Source organism: Halichoeres trimaculatus, unplaced genomic scaffold (genome assembly GCF_033239565.1).
Source record: "Halichoeres trimaculatus isolate MK-OKI-2021-1 unplaced genomic scaffold, fHalTri1.1 fHalTri1_scaffold_12, whole genome shotgun sequence".
Taxonomy (NCBI): Eukaryota; Metazoa; Chordata; class Actinopteri; order Labriformes; family Labridae; genus Halichoeres; species Halichoeres trimaculatus.
In genome coordinates this window covers 32,733,687-32,757,173 of record NW_027437190.1, presented here as the reverse complement: position 1 = coordinate 32,757,173, position 23,487 = coordinate 32,733,687, and the positions used below count along the sequence as shown (strand labels likewise).

At 40.9% G+C, this 23,487-nt stretch overlaps 1 protein-coding gene across 2 annotated transcripts in view; it reads left to right on the top strand.

Moving 5' to 3' along the window:
* smarcc1a (SWI/SNF related BAF chromatin remodeling complex subunit C1a) overlaps positions 1–22,277 on the top strand; it is a 40,755-nt gene extending 18,478 nt beyond the window's left edge. For both annotated transcript variants that reach the window (XM_074683076.1, XM_074683075.1), the window contains exons 12-28: positions 1,843–1,896; positions 2,003–2,040; positions 2,121–2,242; positions 2,331–2,402; positions 2,487–2,600; positions 4,530–4,683; positions 4,777–4,887; positions 5,078–5,137; positions 5,278–5,536; positions 8,320–8,481; positions 10,672–10,727; positions 14,040–14,196; positions 14,282–14,457; positions 14,534–14,668; positions 17,486–17,816; positions 19,457–19,582; positions 19,678–22,277. In XM_074683076.1, the coding sequence (XP_074539177.1) occupies positions 1,843–1,896; positions 2,003–2,040; positions 2,121–2,242; positions 2,331–2,402; positions 2,487–2,600; positions 4,530–4,683; positions 4,777–4,887; positions 5,078–5,137; positions 5,278–5,536; positions 8,320–8,481; positions 10,672–10,727; positions 14,040–14,196; positions 14,282–14,457; positions 14,534–14,668; positions 17,486–17,816; positions 19,457–19,582; positions 19,678–19,754 (2,204 nt within the window). In that variant the 3' untranslated portion in view covers positions 19,755–22,277. The remainder of the gene's footprint in view (positions 1–1,842; positions 1,897–2,002; positions 2,041–2,120; positions 2,243–2,330; positions 2,403–2,486; positions 2,601–4,529; positions 4,684–4,776; positions 4,888–5,077; positions 5,138–5,277; positions 5,537–8,319; positions 8,482–10,671; positions 10,728–14,039; positions 14,197–14,281; positions 14,458–14,533; positions 14,669–17,485; positions 17,817–19,456; positions 19,583–19,677) is intronic.
* The last annotated feature ends 1,210 nt before the right edge of the window (positions 22,278–23,487 follow it).

Sequence of the window (23,487 nt, the reverse complement as noted above, 5' to 3'; positions counted from 1 at the left end):
ATCCTACATGTGATTTCCTGTTTTTTTTGTTTTTAAAAAAAAATGCAAAAAAGATTAAAAAATTTAGAAGTTTCAGAAATTGCAAAAAAAGTTGCAAGTTTTTTTTACAAAAATCACAAAAAAATGAAATTTTATAAATTTGCTAAAAAGGAATTAAGTAAATTCACAAAAAAAGAAACTGAAAAAAAATGCAAAAAAATTAAGAATTTTTATCAAATCCACAAATACATATTTTTTTTTTTATTAAAAAAAAACAAGGAGTGAAGTACATCTACAAAAGGAACAAAAAAATTGCAACAAAATTTAAGAATTTTTATCAAATCCAAAAATACCTCAAAATTGTTTTTATTTCAAAAATTTGCAAAAAAAAAGACTTAAGTTAATTGACAAAAGAAATGACACAGAAAAAAAAAAATTAAGATTTTTTTTTCCAAATTCAAAAATACGTCCAATTTTTTTTTCTAAAATTGCAAAAATATGCAAAAAAGGAGTAAATTGAATCTACAAAAGGAACTAAACATTAGAAAAAAAATTAAGAAATTTTTATAAAATCCAAAAATAGTTTAAGTTTTTTTAAAATTCAAAAACTTGCAAAAAAGCGGAATTAAGTAAATTCACAAAAAATGAAACTGAAAAAAAATTGCAAAAAAATTAAGATTTCTTGATCAAATCCAAAATTTTGTTAATTTTTTATTTCAAAAATTTTTCAAAAAAAGGAATTGAATAAATTTACAAAAAGGGAACTTAAAATTTTGCTAAAAAATTTAGAAATTTTATCAAATCTAAAAATATGTCAATTTTGTTAAATTTCAAGATTTTGCAAAAATTTAGAAATAATGAGAATTTCAACAATTTACCAAAAATATGAAACAATTTTTAAATTTCACAAATTTGCCAACAGAAAATGAAATCTAATAAATAAGAAAATAAGGGAAAAGAATTTTTTTGAATCTGGTTATATTTGTTGGATGTTCTACCCAACCCCTATTTTTTTCTCTGCTTATTTTTTTGCAACCCATATTAAGCATGTATATACAGTTGTCAGTTAAATGAATCCATTCACACAGAATAAAAATCTGTATTTCCTTCCAGATTAGTCTTTTTGTAGATGTAGTTATCTTCCCAGGGCTGTAAAACTTGAGGTTAGCCACAGGTGCATGGAAAGTTGGTGGGCTGTTGATGTTGTAGGAGGTGAAGTAGAGCGGTGGCAGGCTTTATTGACAGATGGGATGAAGATTTAGTTCAACTAAATGTTAACGCAGGATTTTTTTCAATCATCAGTGTCTTGAATCTGTAAGAAAATATAAAAATTCTTTATTTAAATAGTATTTTTTAAAGCTGCAAGGAGCCACTGCTAAGGAGTCAAAGAGCCGCAGGTTGAAGATCCTTAGTCTTGACAAAACCTTAGAACTAGATCCAGCGAAAAAACAGTTAGATAAAATCCCTGTGAGTGAATTTTCAGAGGAGATCAAACAGAGTGAATTTCTGAGGCAGGATCAGTGTCTTTAGGATGACCAGAAATTTCTCTTTGCTGGAGAAAAGTCCTCCCACAGATTCTTGAACCTCCGTCCTCTCAGAGAAGAAAGGAAACAGCCCGAGGACGTCTTTGAATGACTGCAGCTGAAGTGAGCTCGAGTCGTATCCTCCACAAAGATCCTCTTTTAAAACCAAATCTAACTGAAGATGCTCTTTTTAGACCAGGTCCCATCTGTAGTGTCCCACTTTTACTAAAATCCTTCACCACACACACACACACACACTCCTCGGCACTCTCTGTTTTGGCGTCCTCTTTTAAACGCTTGTTAATGCTCTAACACGGTTTAAATCTCTTTCTTCTTTTAGCAAATTCAAAGAAAGATAACGAGAACACTCCTGTGAAAGGAGGGAATGACCTGGGTACGTATCTGGCCCTGAAAAACAAACATTTCATAAACATGAATCACTTCAGAGCTGAATCAACTCCAACTCTGATTTTAAGATGAAAGCTGCTTTTGTTTTTCAGACGACATGGAGGACGACTCTGTGCTGTCGGGTGGAAAGGTAAGAACACGAGGAACTGGACTGAATCTGTCCCCTTGAGAGAAACTCTGGAGGTTTGCTGACTCTGCGTCTGTTCGCAGGATGACGAGGAGCAGGGCAAAGCTGAAATCAACCGACTCATCGACGCCAGCGAGGACAACGTGACTGAACAGACCCATCACATCATCATCCCCAGCTACGGCTCCTGGTTCGACTACAACTGGTGAGAGCTGTGAACCCAGGAGGAGGAGGAGATATCACAGGATGAGTTGATGACTTTAACCCAGATTTCGCTTTTCCTTTCACTGCAGCATCCATGAGATCGAGAGACGAGCACTTCCTGAGTTCTTCAACGGGAAAAACAAATCCAAAACTCCAGAGATGTGAGTGTCATCACTTCACCTGTTGGGCTCTGCGTGTCTGATTCATGTTGTGGTTAATCTCCCGTGCTGCTGCTGTCTCCACAGATACCTGGCGTATCGTAACTTCATGATTGACACGTATCGGCTAAACCCTCAGGAGTACCTCACCTCCACCTCCTGTCGCAGGAACTTGACCGGGGACGTTTGCGCCATCATGAGGTGAGTGAAGTCAAATAATCTGTATTTAATTCAAAACATTCAGAATCTACAGCCAGAGGATGATTTTATACCAGGGTTCATTTCTGTAATAAGGGAGTGTTGTCCACGATAATGTTAATCCCTGAACCCCATCAGCAGCCGTCAAGGAACAATTTGGCTTCTTCATGTTTGTAAACAGACGAGGGCTGAAGTAATTAATCAATTTATATTTTACAATCGATTATAAAACAGATTACATAAATCAAGACTTTGATTTAAGTTGAATTTATTGCATAATAGTCCTGTAATTACAGCCATAAAGCAACTATTGGCTTTATAACCTTAATTTCGCAGCAGTAAAACACTACCTGACAAACACAGAATATCTATTGCGGTACATTTAATAATCTGTACGTCTGGAATAAAATGCTTTTCTTCTGATTTGATTCTTTACGTTTTTTGGGGCGCCAATATATCAAATTTACTCAGCTAAAGTTAGCATCCAGAAGCTAACACAGAGACGGAGTGGTAGTCACATGTTTTGGTCCAAAAAGCCAATAAATCAAGCACAGCAGCATTGTTTCCAGGCTCTCATAGCCCCTCTGTTCAGAACGCTCTGATTTAGTGGGCGTGGCCTTCATATGTAAATGAGCCACCGCTGATACCGCCCCGCTCTTCAGGGTCACTGAGAGCGGCGCCACGAGCTCCAAGTGCACAATGTTTAGAAAACAGCGAAGCTCGTTTACCGTAACATTACAGGCTAAAACAACAGGCTAACCGCAGCTAAAGCTAGCATCCTGAAGCTAACACGGAGACAGGGGGGACACTGAGGAAAAGCTCTTCCATCTGCTCCACAGCACACAGCATTTAAAATACTCACATTTCCAGGGTCCCAGGTTTGTTGGAGGATGGTTGGTAATGCACCTGGATTCAGGACCAGTCCTGGCTAGCCCTCTGTTGGACTGTCCAAAGTTGGATAAGCAGTCGGCCGTGAAGTGACTAGCACACACATGCACAGTTTTACTGAGTGTAGCTGGAACATTTCCTGATAAATGAGCTCTAGACACTTAGTCTGTCTTCTTCTGAGATGGGAAACTTGAGCATGGAACTCTGTGGCTGTTTACAGCCAAAAACAGAGCAGTGATGGCTCTTCAACTTTGGCATTCTGAGTGAGAAGAGTGGGCAGGGAGGAGGTTCGGGGTTATCTGCTCCGGTGGACCAATCAGGTCAGAGTTGCTCCTGATTGGTCAAAAAAGGGAATCGCTGACATCATCAAATCCCCAGAATCCAAACAGCTCGTTTTAGGTCAGGATTTTACATTCACAAGCACTACTAAGTACAGGTTTTGTCATTAAATATCACATTTTGTGGGCTGGGAGGAAAGACAAAGACCCACAAATTTCACTAAAAGACTTAATAAAGTGATTTTTGTACAGTACGGGACCTTTAACATATACACGTCGATGTCGATGTTTACCCATTGGCTGCCAGAGATTTTTAGAACACCTTGAACAATCTCTCAAGACCCAGAAAGTCTTGTTTTCTCTGACTATGCAAACACCAAAACTACCTAAGAAGAGTGGACTCTGTTCTTTTATGTCTCTTTTCCTGTTTATGATCAAAGTATCGGAGGAAACATACTTTTTTTTTGTCGAGTTCATCCTTTGATCCTCTCCATGATCTCCGTCGTCTTTTCTCACGATGGCGCTGCTCTTTCTCTCTGAACTACCTCGACACATCATCTCAGATTGTTTTTTGTTTTTTTAACCAATATTTGTGTGTATATAGCATGATTTAGAGTTTAAAAACAGGATTTCCCCAAGGGGATTGATAAAGTACATCTAAAAATATATATATTGATGTCAGTAAATATCGGTTTTCAGCGATAGCAATGGATATTGGCCAAATTTGCATCCCTTCTTATTAACTGTCTGTGCTGTTTCTCTCCAGAGTCCATGCGTTCCTGGAGCAGTGGGGTTTGGTGAACTACCAGGTCGACCATGAGAGTCGCCCACTCCCCATGGGCCCCCCACCCACACCTCATTTCACTGTTCTGGCTGACACACCATCTGGCCTCATGCCCCTGAACCACAGACCCCCACCGGTAAGTTGTTGAACTGTCCCAGCCTCTGTACCTCCTCTGGACTCCTTCTCCACAGCTCCACAGACCGTGACGTGATGCTCCTCTGTCCCTCAGATTCCTCCTCCACAGCAGATGCCCAACTTCATGGACAAAGGCAAAGACAAGGCCATCGACCTGCAGAACTTTGGCCTTCGCTCGGACCTCTACAACAAGAAGAACATCAAGGTCAGCTCAATATCATCTTTTTGTTTTCTCTTCTTCATAGCATCTCAAACTAGTGGTGTCCCAGGGTCACTGTAGGTCAAAGAAGATCACAAGCTACAAATTTACAAGAGGAAAAGTTTGAGAAAACAAAAAGAGGTTGTTCTTGGTTTTCCATCACTCTCACAAAGATTTCTCTGTGTTTGCCCTGCAGGGAAAAGCTACAAACTCCACCCGGGACTGGACTGAGCAGGAGACTCTGCTGCTGCTGGAGGTAACCAGCACTTCATTTCACTTTTATACATTCCTCCTTCTGACCCCTTAATCTGTACAGCACATAACTCTGTTAATCCCTTTCTTTCCCCTCTCTCATTACTTCCATAATCCTAAACATTTCTGTATTTTCTCCTCTAGGCTCTGGAGATGTACAAAGACGACTGGAACAAAGTGTCCGAGCACGTCGGTTCACGCACCCAGGACGAGTGCATCCTCCACTTCCTGCGGCTGCCCATCGAGGACCCGTACCTGGAGAGCACAGAGTCCTCCCTGGGCCCTCTGGCCTACCAGCCCATCCCCTTCAGCCAGTCTGGAAACCCCGTCATGAGCACGGTCGCCTTCCTGGCCTCTGTGGTCGACCCCAGAGTGGCTTCTGCTGCTGCAAAGGCGGCCCTGGGTAAGAGCAAAGAGAAAGAAACCGAAACTGAAGCATGTCACCTCAAAGCACTTTGACATCAGAAGTTCTGATTCTGAATTCAGTGGCCCTCATTTATCAAATGTGTCTGCTCCTTTCCACGCACAGATCGGCATTTATCAACCTGAACTTGGGTGTTGAGTATGCTCAAATCCCACACCAGGTCTGAGTTTGTATTAGGGCTGCAACGATTAGTCAACATAATCGACTACGTCTACGAAAAAAATTCATCGACGCAAATTTTAACAGTCGACGCGTCGTATTATTGTTTTTATTGTCGTTGTCACATGGTGAAATCAAATACCAGGGGGTAATACTCATTAGTAACTTCAGTTCACAGCATGAGGTGCTGTGTTATTGGATACTTTTATGGGAAAATATCTCTAAGTTCATACGTGAGGAATACTGATGAGGAAAAATCTCCACTTCCAGAGAGCGCTGTGCGCTGACGGAAACTCTGACGGAGCCTGACAGCTCCCAGAGTTTAACGTCTGATAACGTGATCTAGAGAGTCTCCTTCACTCTCTGTTACAGACAGTTTTTCAGGATCTGAGTCACAAACTAGAGTCAAAACTCCCCTAACTTTTGAAAAGAGAGGACATTTATCACTTTCAAGCTCACGCTGCAGCGGTAACACTCAGCGGGGAGGAGGAGGGGCGGAGTGCGCATGAGCGAAATAGCGCATGTAGAAAAACGAAACTAAACACGTTGTCATGGAGAGCTGGGAGAGTCAGGCGGGATCATACAGAGAGCAAAGCCCCAATGAGCAAATAAACATTAGAAAACAAGCACAAAGTCACTAATAAGCGGTCTGTCCAACACTGCGTACAGCAACTTCATTTCCCTGTTACCTGCTTCACTCATTTTGAGATTTATTTATTTTTTTTTGTAAAGCCTAGTACTTATATTTTTTATGTCATCATGAATGAAATATATACAAACAAACAAACATGACACAGGGCTGACCAGTCAGAGTAGAGAACCTAACTCTGGGTAAATGCAGTGAAAATGTAACACACACGTTGAATTATAAAGGTCTGCACATTTAAAGGCCAAATTAGATTGAAACACAAAATAATCGTAATTCATCGACTAATCGAAAAAATAATTGATAGATTAGTCGACACTAAAAATAATCGTTAGTTGCAGCCCTAGTTTGTATACGCAAGTTTCATGTCAGTTTGGAGCGCAGTGCAGCGAGGGAAAATCCGTCTGTAGAGAAGAATCATTAGATCATATGAGGGCAAAACATTTTCAGACTGAAGAAATTGTCTTAGATTAATATTTAGATAATTGAATTAAATATAAAAACCAAGATTATTTCCAACATTTCACTCTTTTTTCTGCCAAAAGTGGACTGTTTAATATCAAAAGAAGTTCATTTACATGGAATCACAAACAATGTGCTCGTCTCATGGTACAATTAATCATAAAACTCCGGTCTACCTGTGTGTAATAGCACATGATCGGCACACATCTTGTCTAAGCACCAAAACGACCACAAGTGAAGTTATATGAGATCGGTTTTTAGGTCAATTAGTTTGGAGTGTTGAAAATGTTTCATCTGTATCTGACACAGAGCAGGTTGGTCTGTCCCTCCGTCTCCGCCTGAAACTGACGCAGACCCGGTGAGAGCTCTGCTCCCTCCTCAGTCTGTGACAGGTTCAGGCTGGAGTCTGCAGCTTCTTTCTGAGTTCAAACTAGGGCTGAATGATTTTGGAAAATAATCTAACTGCGATTTTTTTGGACCAATATTGGGATTGCGATTTAGCTTGCGATTTTTGGAGGGGTTATGTTTATCCTCTACATTATTCACTTGACACAAGCAATAAACCATTCAATAGTATGACCAACACAACAAGGGATAGTGTAACATACAATTTTTTCCTGTTTGCAAGGCTTACATGTCATGTTTACAAATAACATAAACCTTTATTTAACCGTTACAATCACAGTAGAATATTGACTGATTGATTTGATTTTAGGCCTTGTAGACCTGTAATAAAATGATCATAAATTACCTTCAATAAAATCAGAGAAAGGAACAAATTACTGCAGAACAACAGGCCTATTATGAACAATAAAATAAAAAATAAATATGAATCCTCTCGTCTATGGATCTCGTATAAAAACAGAGCAGAAATGTAAATAAGACCAAATCTCTGGCTCAACCACTGAAATATGTCAACATGTGAAGTGCACTTTTTTATAAAATAAAAAAAAAACACTGTGTGAACATAAATTTAGATATTAATTGTATTGAAATACCTACGCAATAATGTTAAATGTGGGCCATTGTGGGCAAAGGCCTTTTTTTAACCCAGTATTAGACAGTTTCCACCTGCTGGGGAGGATGTGTTCACTTATAACACAGAACAGAGTCAAAATCATGTTTTGAAAAGACTTCACTTCTTTCATGTAAGAAAACCGTGATATAATACCATTACTGCAACATAAAGGAAAAATACTGTGATATTAGTTTTAGGTCATATCATCCACCCCTGGTTTAAGGGTTTGTGTCTCTGCTGCCTTTTAAATTCAGGCTGTTTCTTACGTTAGTGATTGCTCTCAGCTACAATCTAAATTCCACGATTGATAAACGGTGCAACGTTATCCAGGAACGTATAACCGTAGATATGAAGGAGGGTCTAATATTTTTGCCAGATTTGTGCAGAAGTCAGCGAGGAATCAAAATGTGGTTCATGCCATAGATACAGAGCTGCCTGGTCTGATTTTATTTTGAAATATGCTCTGTCTTTCCACAGAGGAGTTCTCTCGTGTGCGTGAAGAGGTGCCTGCTGAGCTGGTGGAGGCCCACGTGAAGAAGGTGCAGGAGGCGGCGAGGAGCACGGGGAAGGTGGACCCCGCATTCGGTCTGGAGAGCAGCGGCATCGCCGGCACCGCCCCCGAGGAGCCGGAAAAGACCGGTAAGAAAGGAGAAAGTTGAGCTTAAAAACTGTGAAGGGCTTGTCATGGAAGTTAGGGTGTAGTTTCCTCTGCTGCCACTGGAGGGCAGCAGATACGAGCAGGTTAACTTCTCAGTGTTGGGCTGGAGATATGACATGATGCACATTAGTGTGTGTGTGTGTGTGTGTGTGTGTGTGTGTGTGTGTGTGTGTGTGTGTGTGTGTGTGTGTGTGTGTGATTCAGACTCACTTCTGCTTAATATGTAACTAAACCGTTCACACCTACTGCACAAACATAAATTATCAGCTGACAGAGCGCATACTTTAGATTAAAACTTCATTTGTTTGAGTCATCTTTCTGCGAGGGAAAGGTTGGTTAAAGATTATTTTCAAGAAACCTGCTCAGTGTTTATCTCGCTGTTTGTTTGGGTCTTCAGGGACTTTGTGGGGATGTTTTTAATTTTTCATGAAACATTGATTTAGAGTAAACATAACTTCACACCAGGGAGGCGAGTTTCTCACTAATGGACCATTATGAGAAGAGAGAAGTAGACATCTTTTTCCGCCTGAAGGGGTCAGAAATACAGAAATAAAACAGAATGATTCTTTAATTAGGGGAACATTTCATGTCCATGGGGTAAACTTATCAATTTTACCAAGTATTAATTTCAAGCAATGACCAATTTTACAGTGGGTCATTTGGGTGGTATTTCACTTTTATTTAATACAGAAAGTGAACAGGTTTTATCATTTATTTAGCTAAAAATGGAAATTATTATTATGTTGGAATTTGCAGTTTTTGTCAAGTTTACTCTTCAAAATTCAAACTAGAAACATGTTTGCATTATTTAAGAATTACTTCTTCAAAATAATCATTAAAATTAGGGATGTTCAATACTACTTTTCATGCAGACCAATACCAGTACGAGTACTCCCTCTTGAATTTAACTTGCTTTGAGCTGTAGGAACCCTGTTTTAGAGCTGAAACGATTCCTCAAATGATTCGAGGTACTCGATTACAAAAATTACTCGAGTAATTTTCTCCGCCTCGAGGAATCGTTTAATTTGAAAAAAGATCGAAGAGTATTTCAAATAGAGCTGAGGCCATATTAAGCTACCTCTTATACAAAATAGCAACTAGCAACAAATCGAGCTTCTTTTCTGGAGTTTGGAGACTAATGGGTCATTCTACGAAACGGGTGCCATTTGGGTCCGCAACATTTGATGACATGTACAAGGCACAAAAAATAAGTCAAAGTGTGTTTACAAATTTTCATTTGAAAAATAACTGCTCTTTTAACTTAACAAAAATGTATTTTATCCGATTACTCGATTACTCGATGGGATTTTCAGTAGAAAACTCGAATACTAAAATATTCGATAGCTGCAGCCCTACATCATTTTGTGACATTTGATAAATTGAACAGCTCATAAAACTCTCGTAGAAATATAAACTAACCCTCAGTTGAAGTATGTGTGACTTTACAGTAAAAACGATTGTTTTCTTCCTCTGAATATCAGACAGAATGTGAGTTTTCACCAGCAGCGGGAGGAGAAACAGAGAAATATTTGTGTGTGTGCATACATCCGTGGTAACTAGTGGATTAAAACAACAGTGGCAGATGGGGCAGGAGAGTGGGAGGAGGGGGAGCCGAAAACTGGGTCATCTCACTCATCATATTCTGATCTCTTCCTCGCTTTGCTTTCTTAAAATAATTCACTCTGCTCTCCTGCAAACAAAACCATCGTCACCTGAATTCGAGCCACATTTCTGATCATTAAAGCATGCTCCGCCCTGAAGGCGCTCATTATGCGATGGATATTCAACTCTTAAACACTGAAGTGCGCCGTGACTTGCTTTAACACACGGTCACATGCGTGTGTTTGCGTCTTTGCTCTTGCGTAACACTTCTCGCCGTCTCCCCTGTGAGCCTGCTCACTTCAAACGCTCCTGACCTTAATTCCATGTCCTCACTTTCTCCCTTAAACACTTTCCTGATGAGTGTGTGTTTATGTGCGACTCCAAACACGGGGAAATGTCACTGCAGCTTCCTGCTCTTACAGTTACGTCCCCTGAGCGTGGAGTAACGTGGAGTTTTGTTCTGTTATTTCACCTCATACACACACGAGTGTTGAAGCTGCAGCACAGCGTCCGTAACCCTCTTCATCAGGTTGAGTTTGTGACATAATGATTGTTTTTCTCCCTCACAGAAACTCCAGAGGCAGAGAAGATGGACACAGACTCAGACTCGCAGCAGGCCGACAAGGTAAGACCCTCTTTCCCCTCATCCCAGCCTGAGCACGGGTCGGAGACAGTCTCATGTGGCGCCCTCTGCAGGATTAAGCTCGTTATCCTCATCACGACTAACTTCAAGGACATTTTTTTGTTGCTTTCTGACATTATCAGTCTCTAAGTTGGTGTCAAAAGTTTATTTTCCAGACGAAGAAAGGCCCACAGGATGAATATGAAGGGATTATTTAAATGTCTAATTTGTGACTTCCTCATTAGCCCTTTAACCCTTTAACACCTGAGCCTCAAAACGCCCTGTCAGTAAATGCTTTGGACCATTTTTCCCATATGCTTTGAACTTTCAATATCTGAAGTTACTTCCAAGTGTCTTTATGTTATATGAGAGTAAAAAAAGCTTAAAATAAAGCAAAACACAAAGACAGAATTGGGTTTTAGAAGTTTAGTTAAGGAAGAAAACTCAACAATCAAACATCAGGAACAATTTTTACAGAATAAACTTCAAGTTTAAGAATAAAAAACACAAGTATATTCACATTTCTAAACATTGTCTCTTATTTTGTAAATAAAAAATCGCTGACAGCATCACCAGAATCTGCTCCTCGTCACAGGACAAACTGAAAGTGAAAGTAAAGGATAAAGATGATCAGCTGGTTACGCTAAATGTACAGTACAAATAAGGCTTGGAGCATTGTTTTAAAAAGGATATCACACAATAAAAGCCTCAAATCATGCTCACACAGTAAAAAGAAGACTTGGTTCACTGCTCTAACATCTCACAATAAATACATGAGCCGATACATAAACAGTAAAAATGCAGCTCTGTTCCAAGAAGGTTATCACGCATCGTCAACCTTGAATTTTGCACATAATTTTCAAACAAGACCTGGTTCACTGTGCTAAAAAAGTCACCACACATTACAAGCCTTAATCAACACATGACATTACACAAATTAAAAACTACAGAGAGCCTCATTCATGGCAAAGTTGATCCCGTCTAATGTTAACTTTTTTCACATTAAGTTCCCTCTTAAGTCTCTGACTCACGCAAAAACCTCAGGGCTGGGATGATATGCTACCACAATTTTTGGGGTGTCTTCGAAATTTACTATTTTTGCGGTTTTTCGTTCGCTCTGTAACTCCAGACCATGTAAATAAGTTAAATGATGATAATGTCTACAGACTGTATCAGGAGCCATATTATCCCATAAAATGTACATTACGTGAGTCAGAGAGAAACAGTTCGCCCTCTGCTGGAGAAAATTGGTAACTTTTTTTTCAGTCCAGTTTATCAACTAAAGCCGGGTTTCCACCAAGCAGATGGGTTCAGTTTGATTTGGTACGGCGTTTTCACTGATAGATCCCCAAATAATCCAGACAAGCCGTCCCACTTTTTGGGACCCTTCCGTATGGGTGCCAGACTGAACCGATCCGCTCTCTGAGGGTGGAGGTACAACACTGCAGACTGTTGATTGGTCGAAAGAATCAACACTTCCTGTGCGACAGCGGCTGGATTTCTCCTGGTGGCACGCAGACTTCTCTGAGACAAAGCTTGATTGTTCTTTGTATCAAAGAGCTACATAGGGCTGAACGATTTTAAGAAAAGATTGAATTGCGATTTTTCTGGCAGATATTGTGATTTCAATTCGATTCACGATTTTCTTCAAATCAAGCTTTGGGATATTCACATGTAGGGCTGAACGGTTATAGGAAAAGATAAAATTTTTCTGGCAGATATTGCAATTCACGATTTTTTAATCAATAGTGATGATAAATAATCTGTTTTCATCAACTTCTACTCCTAAACAGAGGCTTTGTGTTGTTGACCTGCTTACCAGCACTTCTAACATATAGATTGTCTACAAATTTGTAAAACAGAATGTGTATAATACTTGACACAACAGATCCTGAGTCAGTCAGGAGTGCTGCAAAAAAATTGCTGCTTTGGCGATCTCAAAATTGCATTGTCTAAAATTGCGATTTCGATCTGAAAACGATAAATTGTTCAGCCCTAGAGCTACATGCCAATCACAGAGAGGACGAAATGCTGCATGTCTTACATCTATGCTCTTTGTTTACTGTGTCGCGTTTTTCTTCTTCGTTGGATTTAATAGCTGGGTAAACTGTGTCACACTGCTACGGTGTCACGCTATTGTTAAAAAGCTGCAGCTTTTGGCATCCGGCTACCACCTACCACTAGAGGGCACAGTTTGCTGTGGAAACACAAACAGGATCAGGCTTAACTGTTCCACACCGTACTGAACTGCTTGATAGAAACGTGGCTTAAGAGTAAAATGAAGAATTTCAATTTGAAAAAAAGAAATTGACAAAGAATCCTGATTTTTGATGTTTAGTTAGTTTATTTTCAGGTCATTGTACAATCAAATCCACTTATTTATATATATATATATATATATATATATATATATATATATATATATATATATATATATATATATATATATATATATATATATATATGGAAACATATCTAAATATATATATATATATATATACATATATACATGTAGATCCGCCCACACATACATGTATTCACACACATATACAAGCATTCACATAACCGTGTGCAGATCAATGTACTTTCTCCTTTTTTTCTCCTACCCCTATTTTATAACCAGGGCTGAAAGAGCACAGTCTCAGTTTTCACAAACCATCTGCATTTTTCTGATTGTGTGAATCATTTTTGGAATAAAGATCCTTCAAAGTGCGATGTGTCTGCGCCAACGCATCTGGTGTTAAAGGGTTAACCCATGTCAAACCAGCAATTTTATTTTTATTTATTCAACCTTTATTTAACCAGGTTGGTCCCACTGAGATTAAAAATCTTTTTTTCAAGGGAGACCTGGCCAAGACGGGCAGCAGCAAAACACAAAGTTAGACGGGAAACCCAAAAAAAGACAAAGTACAGTCAACAAAACACAACTTTATGGATTAAAATTTCTAGGAATCAGTTGATCAAAAAACTGAGCTGAAACTTTAACATCTTATAAAACCAGCCTTCATGTTTTTCATTTTAGATTTATAAACATTGTTGTTGTGAACCTCAAGGAGGCATGGTAGACAGTATCCACCATATGGAAACATGCACAAAATCTAAAACAGGTAAAAAATTGCAGCAATAAGACTTTTTTTACATTAAAAGAAACACAACTCAGCCTCAGATTTTTCAGAAGACAAGTCACATGTGATTTAAAATTCATCATCATCCCCAGAGTAGAAGAAGTTTTTAAAGCAGAGTTTTGTTGTTTGTACTGTAAACTTAAACCGCCCCTCCTCTGGACGCTCATCATTCTGTGTCTTCTTCTCTCAGGCCGAGTCGAAGGACGAGGCAGAGAAGCCCAGCGAGTCTGCAGAGAAGAGCAGCGAGAAGACGGAGGCTCCAGAGAAGGTGAAGAAGGAGGGAGCCGAGGCTTCAGAGCGTGAAGAGGAGGGCGAGGAAAGTGGAGAAGCCAAGACGACCGCAGCAGGTGAGTGGGGAAGATGTGTCAGGTGTTTGTGGACAGGAAGACTCTGAGTCAACATTTAAAGATCCATCTCTTCATCCCCCGTCAGACAAAGAGAAGGAGGAAGCCATGGAGACGTCGTCCTCAGATCAGGAGAAGGAGAAGGACGAGAAGGTGACGGAGGAAGGAGAGGAGAAGAGGAAGAAGCTGGAGCACGACATCGGAGAGGGGAACATTGCCACGGCGGCTGCTGCTGCGCTGGCGTCTGCCGCCACCAAGGCTAAGGTGAGTCTGCAGAAGAGCCGACGAAACCACAACGAACATGAACGCAGATTTTTATCACGCCTCTCTTTTTTCGCAGCACTTGGCGGCAGTAGAGGAGAGGAAAATCAAGTCCCTGGTGGCTCTGCTGGTGGAGACCCAGATGAAGAAGCTGGAGATCAAGCTGAGGCACTTCGAGGAGCTGGAGACCATCATGGACCGGGAGAAGGAGGCGGTAAGTCTTTGGGTCATTAAATATGGATGTTAATCTGAAGCGCTGACCCTGAACTGTGCGCTTGTTCCTGGATGAACTTAATCTCTGTACAAGGACTAAGTGCTCTTCGCTGTGGTTATTAATTATGAAGATGATCCGTTAGCAGACGCTCTCAGTCCAACCCACACACCCAAAGAGGGTTGGATGGATTCATCTTTCAGGGCTGAGACCCCAGTTCCTCTGGAAGTGACACAGTCCTCCTTCTTTCTCAGAGTAGATTATTATTATTTTAATTATTATTTAAATTTTGACATTTATAGTCATGCAATTAAAATAAAATCTAATTAATTACACAATTTTTGATTAATTAATCTAATTAATCCCATTTAAATCTCATATCTGCTTAAAGTGATACTCTGGGATGGAACAAGTTGGGTCCTATCACAAGGTTTAGGGCAGAAATTACCCCTACAGCAGTGTTTTTGTGCAGCAGAAGCCCAGAGCGCTCGCACCAAACACCCCCTCCCTGCTCCTCTGCAGGTTTCCTCTGCACTCAGACGGGGCCATATTTTACTTGACCAAAAACACAAATAAACAGACTCTCACTGAAAAAGTCTGATATCGGTCTGCATTCACGCTTTATTTAGAGAATTTTCAGCTTTTACTTTCACACAAAAACACCGCTAAATAAGGCTCTAGTTCTCATTGTGTCGAAAAACGGCGCTACCTCCGCTGCAGAGCCACAGCTGGCTACGAGGCGCTCGCCGCTTAGTGTATCAGTCCACGCGCACGGCGTGCCAGATATAAACAAACGCAGGTAGTCTGCCAGGACGAAGAGACACGATGAGAACTAGAGCCTTATTTAGCGGTGTTTTTGTGTGAAAGTAACGCGCTGAAAATTCTCTCAATTAAGCCTGAATGCAGACCGATATCAGATTTTTTCAGTGGGAGTCCGTTTATTTGTGTTTTTGGTCAAGTAAAATATGGCCCCGTCTGAGTGCAGAGGAAACCAGCAGAGGAGCAGGGAGGGGGTGTTTGGTGCGAGCGCTCTGGGCTTCTGCTGCACAAAAACACTGCTGTAGGGGTAATTTCTGCCCTAAACCTTGTGATAGGACCCAACTTGTTCCATCCCAGAGTATCACTTTAACGGAGTGTTGTCGTTGTGGCGCTGGCTGAAGCTGACAAGCTAGCACTTTTCCAGCTCTTTTGGTCCTTTAAAACTTGATCATAAACCATTTTGTGGCAGAACTTTAAGTGGTTAAATAAATTTGTTGTGTTGCCTTGGGAAGCTGACACGGCAGCGTGACAAATTTTGCAAGTAATGTCCTTCTGCTGGATGTCCGACGACTTGGAGCCAAAAAGCTTCCAGATGATTGAAATAGTCCTACCTACGGTGCATTTACCGTGCTTTGGTAGCGCAGGAAATTACATACACGCCGCGCCCTGCGACACATTAATCGTTTTTCTTCAATTATAACATTTTTATGATTGCGAGTATCCAAAATCGAAATCAAGATTAAAATTCAATTAATCGTCCAGCCCTATTCCAAACATTGTTGAAGCAGAGTGAAATATCGCTAGTTTCAACATGCCAACTCCTCAGTAAGGAAAGTCGCTATTTTTTGTCCCAGAAGTCAGTAAAAGCCACTAAATGATGCTGCGGTGTAATCTGCATAAAAATCCATTTGCATGTGATTGTCATGGACTCTGTAGGAGAGAGAAATAAGGTGGGAGAGACAGAAAGCAGGTAAAACACAGCATCATAAATATGTTTACAACTACTAATTAACTTTCTTCTGTACATTCTTGTTTTTTTATGTCTAAATATCAACCCTCCTCCTTAACCTCAGATTCTCCAAACTTCTGAAAGTTGCAAGAATTGTTGTTATTAAAAAACTCCCAGGGGGTCTGAAAAGTCAGTAAATGTAGCGACAAGGTCTCGAAGTTGGCAACACTGAGTCGTGGTTTTATCCTCCACTTTCTTACTGCTGTCATCAGAGCTCACACTGAACAAAGCACACACGAACCAAGTGAGGAAAATCCATCTCTAATAACGAGTGAATATTTCGACTTCATCAGCCTGAGCAAGCGTCTCACAAGTTTCTTCCTGTTCGATCCAAATCTTCCTCAGCCACAGGAGAGAAAAACACAGAGTAACTTCTTTGTGAGAGGATGAATAGCCAGGCAAGACGAACCGTAACCTGCCTCTCCGGGGCAAATGAATGGCCCTGGGCTCTGTGTGTGGGTGTGTGTCCTGCCACTGGACGATCCCAGGAGACAGCAGTGAGAGTGTAAAACTGTGTTTCTGCGGTGGAGGCTTCAGGAGCGTAGCCCAGTTTCTGCAGCTGTAAATAGTGCATGAAAAGAACTCTGGTTTACATAAGCTCTCCAAAGCAGGCAGAGAAATCAGACCTCTGCTGCTGCTGCTGGCTGTGAAACAGTGGGAATCAGAAAACAAAGACCTACACAGCAGAAAAAAGAGACACTCACTCCTAACAAACCTGTAGAGGCTGCTGTGCAGACGTGCCGAGTAACTAACAGAGCTGAATAAAGTTGTGCAGATCAGTTTGGCTTCATGCATCTTCTCTGACCTGATTAGAGAATCCTGAAGGCAGTTTGCATCTCTAACCAGAACTCAGTTTTCTGCAGGGGTAGATTACTGTTAGCCCATTAAAGCAGGAGCTATCTGAGCTAGAAAACAGCAGTGATGGAATTTGTCTTTCTAAGTGGGGACTTTGTGGCGTGCATTCAGCCCTCTACTGTTCTCGTTGAAGGTTGTGTATAAATATTTGGCTTTTCTGTTTTGTATTTGACATTTTCCTGCGTCTCTCTCTGCAGTTGGAGCTCCAGCGGCAGCAGCTGCTCACCGAGCGTCAGGCCTTCCACATGGAGCAGCTCAAGTACGCCGAGATGAAGGCCAGGCAGCAGATGGAGCAGCAAGCCGCCGCTGCAGCTGCAGCCGCCGCCCAGGCTCAAGGACAGGGACAGGCTCCAGGATCTGGACCCCACCAAGGACCCCCTCCACCAGGCATGCACCCAGGAGGGCCTCAGCCTCACCATGGAGGCCCGGTGCCCCATCATGGAGGGCCACCTCCAGGCGGTGCAATGCACCCTGGCTACCCACCAATGGGTCACCATCCGATGGCCCCACACCACCCAGGACAGACGGGTGAGACAGGATTTTCAAAGTGTTGTTAAAAGAAAGAAGAATCTCACATTTTCATCAAACATTTGTCCAGATTTCCACCAAAGTTCATTTGTTTCATTTGTTTAATTTTTTCTGCTTGATAATTGTTTAAAAGTAAGGTCTGCAGGATTATTTATAAACACAACATTCAAACTGGGCTCAGTGCCAGCTGCAGCACACACCCACAGCCTCCAGCTGTGACTAGGTGAACATACTCTGTAGCCTAGCAACCGCCTGTAGCATCACATTTCTACATGGGAGAGACTGGGGAGTAGTGCAGCTGACTTAGCATGTTAGCAAAAGCTAATCACGGGTATTTGACACATACCTGGTTAGCATAAAGCTAACTCACGTTGCTCTTTGTCCCATGTATGGAGTCAAATTAAGGCCAAAATTTTTGTGAAATTGTTAAAAAGAGATGAATTGAAACCCAAACTTTAAAGTTTGATCCTAAATTCAAGAAAAATTAAACACTAAACCAAAACAAAAAGATAAGTAAAATGAATTATTTTTCAATCCAAAAATACTTTTAATACAGCACTTTGATTTTTTAAATACAGGAAGGGTAGAGTCATATCTCTCAAAGTTCCTATGTTTCCTGAAGGAAACATCACTGGAAAAGCTCTGAGCCTTATTTGCCATGCCCCTCCACGCCAGTACAGGGCCAAAAGTTTGAATCTGGGAGAAAAAAACAAAACAAAAAACAATCTAAAAGTTAAAAAAAAACCCTGAACCCAAAAAAGGAAGATTTGTATATGTAAATAAAAAACTTTGAATGTGGAAAAAAATTGCACTCAAAAATTGACACCTCAAATCTTAAAATATATTTAAGAGTAAAAACTGAAAATAAATAATTTGTTAAAAAAATTAAGAGCTGAATCAGAAGTATTTTTGGATTGAAAAAATAATTGCTAAAGTATTTAATTTTTCTTAAATTAAGGATAAACTTTTTAAACATTTTTGGTTTCAATTTATGCTTTTAAAATGTTCTTTTTCTAATTTATAAAACCTTTGGCCTTAATTTAAATCCCCACATGGGGCAAAGAACGTGAGTTAGCCTACAGCTAACCAGGTATGTGTTAAATACCCTTAAGTAGCTCGTGCTAACATAGCAAGCCAGGTGTACCGCTTTGATTTTTTTCAAATTTACAAACTTTTGGTCTTGATTTAGCTCTTTATTTGTGCTGCTCTCCAAGTTTTCTGAAAGCTTCACTTCACTTTTTTTTGTTTCGTTTTGGTTGTGTTTTCTTCCTCCGTGCTACGTCCACTATCGTAGCCTCTCAGCTAGCTTCTTCCACTTGTCACTTGAGCACTGAGCGCTCTGTAATTGGCTGACGCAACCATACTTGATCTCCGCCCAGAAATGTCCTGACACAACCAAAACATCAACATACAGGCCGAGGAGAGGGGGTGGAGGCAGACACAGACGCTGACACACATGTCTCATAAGAGAAGATTGAGCAGGATTATTCTTGCAAAAGTTGATATTTTAGTATTTTAGGAAAATCCTGCAGACTCTACCTTTAAAGAATAACTACTTCTCATTTTTCAGTCTTGTTTTTCTCCTCCTCATTGATTAATCCAGTGTTTCAGTATTATTTAAACATATTTTTCCTCCACAGGTCCGATGGGACCCGGCCAGCCAATGGCAGGACGTATGATGCCCGGGCCCCCCTCTGCTGGCCCTCCCCCTGGGGGCATGCCTCCCATGATGCCCCCACGCCATCCTGGAGCTCCCAACGGCATGTGTGAGTACAAATCTTTCCAGACATTTCCTCCACGTTTGTTCCCACTCGTTGATTCTCTCAGTGTGTAAACTGAAACGGTTCCTGTCCTCCTCCAGATCCTGGCCCTCCACCTGCACAGCCTGAAGGGGTCCCTCCAGTTCCTGTGGGTCCTCCAGCGCCCCCTAGTTCATGAGTGACTGACAACTAAGACCTTACACCCAAACATCCACACACAATGAAAGCACACACACACACACACTCTCTAAACCTCAGCCCCATTTTAATGGCCTTTGCTACTTAACCCTTAACACCCCAAAACCTACCATAAAGTTACCACCAAACACACACACACACACGCATACACACACACTCAGGGTTCAGCAGCAAGGGTAACCCAATTAAACACACACTCACACACACACACATGCAGACTTCCTCTCAGGGCACAGCGGGAAGGGTGGTCGAGTAATAAACACTGTTTTCTGCTCTGTTGGGCCAGAAGGAGGCTGGAGAGACCCACTCTGAACGATGACAAATACAGGCTCTGTCTCACTTCCTGTTTCTTTAATTAGTTTGAAACGACACTGTAACCCCGCCCCCTCCTCCTCCAATCACATGAAACACACACCTCGTCATGTCTGCTGCCTCTTTACGAGCCAAACACTGGGGGGAGCTAGTGAGACAACAGGGCAGGTCGGACATGAAGGGGTGTGAGGCAAACGGATCACACACACACACACACACACACACACACACACACACACACACACACACACAGGAAGGACTCAGCCTCTTGTCTTGTCGAGTATCTACCTCTCGCTCCTCTTTAAATGATACACTGTAGTTCTGTGTGTGTGTGTCTATGAGTGTGTGTGTGTGTGTGTTCAGGTCAGGAGGATGGATGATGGATGCTCACATCACTCTTATAAAAACTTTCCTCAATTTCAGACTTTTGCGTTAGCTTAAGATGAGTTAAATCGCGCGTAATTAAATTAATTCTTATCTAATTTGTCAGATTATGCTTTAATTTGATAGAATTTGATAAATCTCATAAAAACAAACACCAGTTATTGCTAAAAAGTAGTATTTGTGTTTTCAAACCTGTTTGTCAAAGTGAAGCTTTGTCACTTGACCCAAACAAAGATGGCCGCTCCATTTAGCAGGAGCTCTAAAAGCTTTGAGTTTTAAGCTGCAGAAACTTGTTGAATTTTGTTGAACTTTTTGGGCTCAAACTAAATTTCTTGATCTGCTTTTTTAAAAAATCTTTTGTCCGTAATTAAAGATCGTTAAGCGTGATTAATTTTTCCTTAACAGCTGCTCTGGCGCTGAGAGATAATGTCACTCGAGCAAAAAGTAAACAGTGGATTTGTAGGGAGACTTTTCCAGCGATGGATTATTTAACATCTGGTGCTTTGGGCGATGTATGTGGATTAACGGGAATAACCTACAGCGTTTGTGGTCGTGGCGATGAATGAACGTCCATCATCCCTCCTTCTCCACACACACACACCCACACACACACACACACACACACACACACACACAGAAAAGTAAGCTAAGCTGAGGCTCACACTGGAGGCTGCGTGCACACAACGACTTGGCCAGACCCTGCCACAAAGCACTGGACGACACACACACACATAAACACACAAACACACACACACGTACATCTAATCTCCTGCTGAACTTCACGCAGCCTTTACAGAGAGTGGGAGACGCTGTGATGCGGCTCGACGGAAACATCCGGACACAAACGACGCTCCTCCTCAGCGCGGTGGGCTTCTAGATGTTTGTTTAGGTGCTGATACTGTAGCGAATAAAACGACCCCTAACTCCCTAACACCTCTGCTTTCGGTTTCCCAACGCTTACTGCTGCCTACCTCGCTAACCCCGCTCACACACACGCAGGTTTTCTTCGAGCCACGGGGAAATAAGCAATACCCTCACTCCTGTGTCAGTCCATCTGCGCCCAAGAGCTGGGAAAATACTCCCACACCTGACAACTCGTGTTGTTGGGAACTTAAATTTTCTGAAACTTAAAGAAGAATCGCTTAATTAATCAAGTAGCCATCTTGATTTGTTAGTTTCTTCAACTGGAATGTGTTTGTTTTTTGTCTTATAGGATACCTTTACAGACAAATTTTGCGACTCAAAACAGCCTTGAATTCAGGTAGATAATCTCATCACAATCCAGACTAGAGTGGCTCGACTCCCCTCCTCCCTTTTCGCTCTGCACTGTTAGTACTTCTGCTACCTCTTCCTCGTTCATCTGCTAGCTACCTCTTCTAGAAATCTTCCTCCTGCTCTCTGCTACCTCTCTGCGCACCCCTTCGCTACCTCTCGTTCCCATCTCCTTTCTTCTGTTGAATCATTTTTCTTTTCCCCGCCCGCGTGACTGCTGCATCACCGACTCCCGCCGCCCTCTTCTCCCAGTCCGTCGGAGGAAGAACACACATGAAATTAATTCACACGTACGGTCATTAAACACGCCCTCCTTTCTCATTCAGGCTTGTTCTGAAATATTCGACATGCCAGGAATCCCCTTACATATATTATCTTTAATCGCTACTTTTTGTGTTGATGGTAATGTATTTTAAGGAGAAGTTTTGTGTAGATGGAAGTTATCTCTGTTCTTTGGAAGTTTGTAGCATTTGTTTTCCTTTTTTTATTTTGTATGGGGTCTGTTGGTACTTGGACCTAGACACTGTCAAATAAACTGTGTTTTGTATGAGCTCGACGTCCTCATTGTCTCTTTTTGTGTGTGATAAAATGATTCTTCCTTCAACAGCGTCAGTTTTGCAAAATCAGAAGAACAAAATAATCTGCAAGCAGCGGTAAATGAGGAAACAAGATCAAATCTGTACAAAAAAATAAAATTATGTTTGTTATAGTGCTGTCAGGTGATTAAAAAAAAACAATCTGATTAATTACATGATTTGTAATTAATTAATCGAATTAATCGCATTTTAATCTCATATCTGCTTAAGGTCCTGAAATAAAGAATTTGAATTCCAGAGATTAAAATTACATTAAAAGACATTAAAAAACATTTAAAATAAGGTGGGAATATATACAACACATTTTTAGGTACCCTGAGGCATAAGGAACACATGAAACAAGTTTTATGGTTCTATCTTTACAAAATCTACACAGTCCTGCACCTAAGATAAGCTGATTTGATTTTTAGGACGGTTTTTGCTTCTGTCACATTTTTACTCGATGTGGACTCAATTTTCACTGCAATATGAACTTCTATACTTCTATGAGGTCAGGAGAACCAGGGCTAAAGGCTAAAAACTGTGAGGAACTATGTACAAAACACTTTTTTCAAGTCTTGGATCAAAGAAAAGTGAAGTATTTTCAGTTTTACATGCTCTGAACACACAAACTGTTGCTGATTGGTGCAGAGCAGCCCCAAGCTGAAACATGACACCAGGAAGATGGAAGGAAATTTTCAAAGAATTCTTTAGACTTAAATACAGGATACATATCGATCATTCAGGGCTGGTTTAATGCAGTAAAGAGTGTAGAATTATCTTTTTTTTTACAGAATTGAGCTAGAGCAAACGGTTGATTTTCTGCAGATTTTCAAAAAGGACGTGTGAATAAACGAGATGTGGACGGCAGTCTCACAAATCACTCTTGCTTCCCCCCGGTTTAAAGAATGTTGCTGACTTCACGTGTGATACATTCAGGGACCGTCAGAAATTGAAAATCTGACGAGAACTCCTCTTTTTCCAATTAGGACAAATGGTTTGTTAATGCCAGACATTTGAAAAGTGCGTCTTTGAACGCCCCGCGGGTTTGGGATCCAGATTAATCTGCGTTAATTTTTATAACGCATTAATTTGCGGTGTAATTAATTAATCTAATTAATGTGTTAAAATGACAGCCCTATTTTTTTATATAAAGACAAATTTATCAGA